Below are 8,292 nucleotides of genomic sequence, written 5' to 3' on the forward strand. Positions count from 1 at the left end.
GGGTGGAGCGGGCGGTCCAGACGGGTAAGCCAGACTGACAGGTAAGATGGTCAGGTAAGCCAGCCTGACAGGTAAGATGGTCAGGTCAGACAGACAGAGCAATGCAACAGTGAGCCTCAATCCCACAGCCACTGATGGGGCCCCGGGGGAGGACGCCCCTCAGCAGTCAGGGGGACCTGATTACCTCCCCTAAGAGGGAGACATGGGCTACACCTGATGGACAGGAGACACAACACACAGCTGAGTACTCACACACTCACACACCCACACACCAATTACCAAGTACAGAGATGGGCACAGAGTCAGACACATGCAGTCACATGGGGAAACTTGGGAAAACAATGTATGAGCACAGCCATGCTAATAGAGCAGCTGGGGATTGTGAATATGAATATGAGAGAGTAGAGTTATATAGAGTTAGGGGGGACGGACACAGACCGCTGGAGGGGAGATAGACATAGAGAGACTAAGACAGAGATTATGAATATGAGAGAGCAGAGTTATATAGAGTTAGGGGGAAGGACAGAGACTGCTGGAGAGGAGATAGACATAGAGAGACTAAGACAGAGGGGAAGAGGAAGAGATTCAAACATGCTGTTAAAAGCAAGTCTTTAAACTGATGACCTCAACTGATGATGAAGCACTTGATTTTACCCAGCTCTCCTATAAATCTATTTCTACTCAGTTACTGTACACTCTAAATCGAATTGTACTCAGTTCTACTCTATTCTAATTCTACTCAGTTCTACTCTAATCGAATTGTACTCAGTTACACTCTAAATCTAATTATATTCAGTTATACTCTAATATATTTCTGCTCAGTTAAACTCCTAATCTAATTCTTCTCTGCTCTACTCTACTAAACTGTACTAAAGTCTACCCTATTTGACTGCTCTACTGTAAACTGTCTCAAACTACACCAATAATCATTAGTTGTGCTGCGCTGACTGTAGTGGTCATGTGCATGACAGACTGTGTGTGTGTATGACAGACTGTGTGTGTGTATAACAGACTGTGTGTGTGTATGACAGACAGACAGATAGTGATGTGGAGACAGAGAGGTAGAGAGATAGGAGACATTGCGTGTGTGTGTGTGTGTGTGTGTGTGTGCTCACTGAGTGATGTTTTTAATGAAATGATGTATGTTAATACATGCAAACTGCGGGCATCATTGACATTATGAAGGCGTGTCAAGAGTATTCACATGCACAAGCTGCAGGAACACAATCACAACACAATGCAGTGTACCCACACACAGTAGAGCTGTAGAACAGACAAGGTCTGTGTGTGTGTGTGTGTGTGTGTGTGTCTGTGTGTGTGTGTTTAGATACACTCTTCAAAAGCAGTAACGTTAAACTGTTAAACTGTTAAATCTGTCTGTGTCAGTGTTTCTGTGTTGCTGTCATTCAAACGGCATGTCAGACAGCATCATTGTGAGACAGAGTGTGTGTGTGTGTGTGTGTGTGTGTGTGTGTGTGAGTGCGTGTGAGCGTGTGTTCGTGTCTGCGCTGCAGGCAGAACTCTTGTCTGCTGATCTGTCTACTTTTCCACTGCATCACATTTGCCTCAAACTCACTGACACACACAGGCACACACACACACACACAGTACTGAGCAGGTGCACACATACTGGCACACACACACACACACACACACACTGTTATCAGAGGGTACCAAATCTATATGGCATGCACATGGACACACTCACATGCTTACATGCTCACTGGGACACAGGCACACAAAAAAACACACACACACACACGCACACACATACAGACACACACACACACACACACACACACACACACACTATCTGGCGCATGGCAGCTGATGTGGCGCTGGCGGATGTGAGCCGAGTCCGGGCCGGAGTCCAGTGCCTAGTGGGGAGTTACGCAAGAGCTGCTGTGGTCCACACACTAATTCACATACAAATACACACACACACACACACACACTAATTCCACACGCCTGCACTCTATTGACATCACTGAAGCTGCCCACCAGCCCCAGGACACAGGACGCGTACACACACACACACACACTCTCTCACATTTACTAACTCACACACTCTCTCTCTCACACACACACACACACTCTCTCTCTCTCTCTCTCTCTCTCTCACTCACACACACACACTCACAGGCAGGCTCCCTGCATCACCCTGCTTTGAATCAGAGCAAGATAAAGAGATAGATAGAGAGCGAGAGATAGAGAGAGAGAGAGAGAATTTCATCAATTTCCCCTTTCCCTTTCTTTTGGCTCTGTCGCTGTTTCTCTGTCTCTCTCTGTAATTGAGTTGGCATCCAAGAGGCTCCTTCATCTCCTTTCTCCATAATCAGCTTTAATCAGGTGTTTGCAGTCATCAGGGGGATAAGTAGGCTACACCAACACAGGGAAACACACCGTCAGTAGAAAACAAAAAATCTATGCCAGCTAAATAATGAAGAAAATAGTTTAAGAATAATGGTATTGTCCTACAGTAGAGGAACATTTACATCACCATTGTTTCAAAGATTGCTTTTTATTTTATTGGTAGAGACAGGTAACGGTTCAAATCTATCAATGTAAACTTACTTAGAAAAACCCCAATGGGCACAGCTGAAGCTACCTACGACTTACACTGTGACGTGAATAGAATTGGCAACATGGTCACTGCTGAACAGTGGAGATAACTACCTCGCCAAAAAAGGTACGAGATAATACTTTCAAAGGCACACATGTTGTCTATACGATTATCAGCAGTTAAACAAATACAAGACTAACTGGCTGAATGTGAAATTTCACATGAAAATGTTCATATTTCGCCTTTCCAATGTGTCGGTCGCTGGTAGGCTAACAGGCCCAGTTTCAGACCTCGTACTCTACTGGCGCACGTCGCCGAATAAACGAATCTTCCTCCCGTGTTTACTAGCTAGCTTTTCGGGCTGTCAGACCACCTCAGGCAGCTGGGTCTTGCCAGCTAGATGTGTGTCTACACGGGCTAGAAGAAAGACCCTGCGGTCGATAAAGTAACGAAAGTTTGTTAGACAATGTTACCTAATCTACTAACCTAAATAACAACAACATAAAAGTTAGCCGTACTTATTAAATAGCCTAACGTTAAATTAGCTGGTTGAAGTTGTTAGCGTGGCTAACACATACTCATCCTGACATGTTAACATGAAGCTCTGAAAACATGCCAACAGAAATCTGATTACTTGGTTGCAAATAAAATGACTTCAAACGTTCTGTCAATGTATATTGCAAACTTTGTCTGCTGTTAGTTAAATTGAGTTTGAAGCATTCAGGCTGTGCATTGCATCTTTCCCCAAGGGGACTGTTCTAAGGACGTCTTCGCAGATATCAAGTCGATGTGATAGAAACAGGAGTTTTGATATCAACCAGCTGAGTGCTGTACCCCCAAGGCATGTGCACTTGGCGAAGCAGCGCCTCTGAATTCGATTAAGTTGAAAGACCATTGTCTTTCCGATTGGAGACCGCTTGTAGATTTAATTTGATAGAGCCGCTGTACTGATTGTCCTTTCGCCGGGTGATGCATTGCGGGCCACATACAGTATGAATAAGTTATAGCTTCCCCATGCATGTGTAGCGCGGCCAAAAAAAGAGACACCAAACTCACGAATGCGGCACTAACGCGCATAAAGCAAGCAGTCAGCAGATGCGGCTCCAAATAGAATGGTAATGTGAGAGGTGCAATCTGCATTATGCAACGTAAGCAGTGGTGTTCAACTGCTCATTCTCAACTGCATCAACCAAACTCTCTGAATTCCAAATCTGTTGTTCGGCACGTCGGAGTGCGTTTCCTGTTGTCTGGTGGTGACTGAGATTTCTCCTGTGGGTGGGTGCTGATGAAGGGCTGCGCGGCGGAGAGGAGAGGCGAGGCGAGGTGCCGGAGGCAAGATGAGGGGCGGCCGCGGAGCGAGGAAGAGAACGGCGCCTGAGCGAGCGGCGCCTGAGCATGAGTCCTTTGACGAGGACATGCTGCGCGAGGTACGGGCGCTCTTCAGTAAGGTCAAAGGTTACAGCCGTCCAGAAGGGGTGGAGTGGAGGCTGCCGGACCCAGGGGTGCTTCTGACGGAGCCCCCTCACGCACACCCACACCTGCAGGCCCTGAAGCGCTCGCTGAACACCGTGAAAAACCAGCTGAGCGATAAGGACCTGGAGACGTGGCACCAACACACCTGCTCCACCAACCGAGCCGGCACCGTCACCGCACACCTACGCACCACGGCCAACGCAGAGCTGTGCACTCAGGTAACGCCCCAACACACACACACACACACACACACACACACACTCTCACCGCACTCTTGCTTGCTCCACCAACCGCGCCTGCACTATCACTATACAGCTACGCAGCACGGCCCATGCAGAGCTCTACACACAGGTAACACCCAAACACACACATCTTTGCCTTAAAGTACTCTCACCATACCTTTTTTCTCTCTCTCCCTCCCTCCCTCCATCTTTCTCCCCCTCTGTTTTTCCCTCTCTCTCGCCTTCCATTTCCCCCCAGGCCTGGGCTAAGTTCTATGAGGTGTTGGGCACGTTCGACCTGCTCCCCGCGGAGGCCCTTCAGCGGGGCGAGCTGCTGTCGGTGCACCTGTGCGAGGCTCCGGGGGCGTTCATCTCGGCGCTCAACCACTTCCTGAAGAGCAGCGGCATGCCCTGCGACTGGAGCTGGACGGCCTCCACGCTCAACCCCTACTACGAGGCCAACGGCCGCACCCACACCATCGCCGACGACCGCCTCCTGGCGCGCACGCTGCCCTGGTGGTTCTTCGGCTCGGACAACACGGGCGACATCATGCGGCAGGAGCACCTGCTGGAGCTGCAGGCGCTGGTGCGGCGCGGGGGAGCGGGCGGGGTGCACCTGGTGACGGCCGACGGCAGCTTCGACTGCCAGGAGGACCCCGGCGAGCAGGAGGCGGCCGTGGCGCCGCTGCAGCTGTGCGAGGCCGTGTGCGCGCTCATGATCCTCGCCCCCGGCGGATGCCTCGTGCTCAAGATGTTCACGCTTCTGGAACATTCCAGCGTCAGCCTGCTCTACCTGCTGGCCTGCTCCTTCCGAACGGTGCGCGTCTTCAAGCCGGCCACGAGTAAGCCGGGGAACTCTGAGCTTTACCTGGTGTGTGTGGGCTTCCAGGCGCCCGAGCAGCTGCGCCCCCTGCTGGCCAAGCTGGTGCGGCTGTACGGGCCGGACATGACCAGACGGGGTGCCGTGGGGCTGTTCCCCGTGCACTGCATTCCGGAGTCGTTCCTACGGCAACACGAGGAGGTGTGTGTGTTCTTCCACGACCTACAGGTAGCCACCATCAAGGAGAACCTGGAGCTGTTCGGACGCATGGGGTCAGAGGTCAAAGACAGGCTGGAGCGCGTCAGGGCGAGCACAGCGCTCTACTACACTCAACACTTCCAGGTAACACACACACACACACACACACACACACACACACACACACAGATACAGATTACTACACACCTTGAGCTTCACATCCTGTGTGATTTTGAGTGTGTGTGTGTGTGTGTGTGTGTGTGTGTGTGTGTGTCTGTGTCTGTGTGTCTGTGTGTCTGTGTGTGATTTGTGTGTGTGTGTGTGTGTGTGTGTACTGACCCATCTGCTCCCCTCAGGTGCGGCCTCTGATGCGTAAGAGCTGGCTAACGCGGGGTGTGAGTGTGAGCGGCATCTCGGCGCTGGGGGGTGTGTGGCTTCGCCTGTGGGGGGGGCAGCAGCGGCAGCAGCGCGGCTCCTTCAACGAGCGGCAGCAGCAGCGCACACACACCTGGCGCCAGCACCTCACACACACACCCTTCCACCAGTGGGTGGAGGGCCACTGCTCACACGCCGACGGCCTCGATGTCACCCTCGGTGGCCCCGCGGAGGCGTACGACCTCCACGCCTGGTACCTGCTGGTGGGCAAAGCTCTGCCGGAGGTGCGCAGCTCGCCCTTCTGTGAGCCGGGGCTGCTCGGATTGCTCAACCAGGCCCTGGCTGAGAGCAGGGGTCAAGAGGTCAAAGTTCACGGGGTCACTGCCGAATTGAAAGAGGTTCCGGTGTGCTTCGGCTGCGTGACGACGTCCCCCCATTCCGTACTGGCTGAGGTGTGCAGCCTTCCTGATGTCACTTCCTGTCTGGTGCTTGGTGAGCAGTCCTGGTGGGGCGTGTCCCTGTCGTTAGGAGGCGTGTCCTCGTCTGTAGAGTTCTCCCCTGACCCATGCCCCACCCCCTGGATAAAACCCCACCCCCTCCTGCATGACGGTGAGAGCACCTACCAGCTGGATCTGCTGCGGAGCGTGCTGGCGGCGTTACCACGGCTACCGCAGGGCGGCGCCCTGGTGGTTCCGCTGCGGTCGGCTCTGACCCGCGTGACGGCCGGCGTGGTTCTGGCGCTCCACCTGTGCTTCCGCTCACTGGCGTTCCGCTGCCCCTCCCCCGGGCCCCCCGTGGCGCTAGTGTGTGTGGGGTACGCCTCCACGCCCCCCCGGCTGCGGGCCCAGCTGGAGGAGGCCCTGGCCGAGATGCAGAAGCTCAAGGGGGGGGTGACCCAGGTGCTCCAGATCGCCCCCATGGAGGAACTCCTGAGAGGGGATCTTCCTCACTTCCTGTGCTGTCTCAACGCCGCTGTCGCCAGGCAACACCTACACCTGCTCCTGGACAACGGCAGCTGATCGCCGCGGCAACGAGTGGGGTTGGAATGGTCCTAACCGCAACAGAGAAAAGATTGAAAACTGACTTGAGTACTACAATTTCACATACACACACACACACACACACACACAGAGTGCAGACACTGGAGATCATTGAGATCTGATTTGAGTTTAATCTTCTACCAGAGGCTGTGTGTCTGCTGTCTGCTGTCCACAGATGAGACTTTTATTTTGAAACGAAGCCCACCCGTGGGGCAGGTGAAACCTGAGTCCTTCCTTTTTTTGTTACTGACCAGGATTATGCTGCATTTTTTACTGAATAACAATCTGTGCTTTTATTTTTATATATTTATAAGGTTATGGAGTGAGCTTCTTTGGTTTAACACAGATTCACATGCAGTCTCAATTGCTTTAATAAATCAGCCTGAAGATACCACTACCTTTCGACTGAGTTGAATTTGTGAGGTGTGTGTGTGTGTTCTAAGGAACCATGAAGAGATCTGTTATGACCAAAACATTAATTGGCACAAATTCTCCCAGAAGAGAAAATCCTCTGTCTGTGTGTGTGTGTGTGTGTGTGTGTGTGTGTGTGTGTGTGTGTGTGTGTGTGTGTGTGTGTGTGTGTGTGTGTGTGTGTGTGTGTGTGTGTGTGTGTGTGTGTGTGTGTGCACTCATCAGTGAGACACCTACGCTGCCTCTGAGGTGAACGGTAATCTCTCCTGCTTTAGGTCCTTTACACACACACTAAACAGTAATCAGTCACAGCGTAGTCGTCCCCCCCCCACACATTACTGGTGAGGTATTAAGCTATTGTATACACAGGAAATCACTGATACTGTCACCTCACAAACCTCCTAACTAAATTGTGTGTGTGTGTCTCCCCCACATCGTACTGAAGCAGGGTGCTGATGTCTGTAAAGAGTGTGTGTGTGTATCTTTCCCATCTCCTGAGTGCTGATGTAGTGTGTGAGTGTGTGTGTGTGTGTGCAGATTGCTGATGGAGTGTGGGTTTTCTGAAGCGTCTAATTAAGGACTGGTGAAGTGATTAAGTTTGATCAATGAGGGCTTCACTGGAGTCTGCTGACAAGTGTGTGTGTCGGGGTGTACTCCGAGAGGCACAGTCACACACTCCAGTCCCCACAGTATCTAAAGACCAGGGCAGCGTGCTGATGGTGTCTGTGTGTGTGACTGTGTTTGGGGATAGCAGATGCAGGCTCCACTGAGAAACACACACACCTGTCCTGTCCCCAAAGGAACTTGGGACAGGCTGCTGATGAGGCTGTCTCTGTGTGTGTGTGTGTGTGTGTGTGTGTGTGTGTGTGTGTTTGGTGATGGTAGGGGAGGGCTCCAGTGAGTAACACACACACCGGTCCTGTCCCCATGCGAGGGCTGATAGCTGACACATTGTTCATCTTCTAGAGTTTCACTGCAGTACACAGCTCACAGCCTCACTAGTCAAGTGACTGGATAGGAATGTCGATTTCAAACATCCCATAAACTAGTCTGTAACTATGGGTCACATAGCCCACGCCTGTGTGTGATGTTCAGGTACACAGATATCTATCAGTCACATAACCCACGCCTGTGTGTGATGTTCAGATACACAGATATTTATCAACCACATAACCCACATCTGTGTGTGAT

At 51.6% G+C, this 8,292-nt stretch overlaps 1 protein-coding gene across 1 annotated transcript; it reads left to right on the plus strand.

Annotated features, from left to right (window-relative positions):
- Positions 1-2,311: 2,311 nt before the first annotated feature.
- On the plus strand, positions 2,312-7,087 carry cmtr2 (cap methyltransferase 2). Its single transcript, XM_012835518.3, has 4 exons — positions 2,312-2,689; positions 3,855-4,254; positions 4,517-5,419; positions 5,632-7,087. The coding sequence occupies exons 2-4, from the start codon at positions 3,901-3,903 to the stop codon at positions 6,667-6,669; spliced, it is 2,295 nt and encodes a 764-aa protein (XP_012690972.2). The 5' UTR covers positions 2,312-2,689; positions 3,855-3,900; the 3' UTR covers positions 6,670-7,087.
- The last annotated feature ends 1,205 nt before the right edge of the window (positions 7,088-8,292 follow it).

The sequence above is a fragment of the Clupea harengus genome, chromosome 20 (genome assembly GCF_900700415.2).
Source record: "Clupea harengus chromosome 20, Ch_v2.0.2, whole genome shotgun sequence".
NCBI classification, from domain to species: domain Eukaryota; kingdom Metazoa; phylum Chordata; class Actinopteri; order Clupeiformes; family Clupeidae; genus Clupea; species Clupea harengus.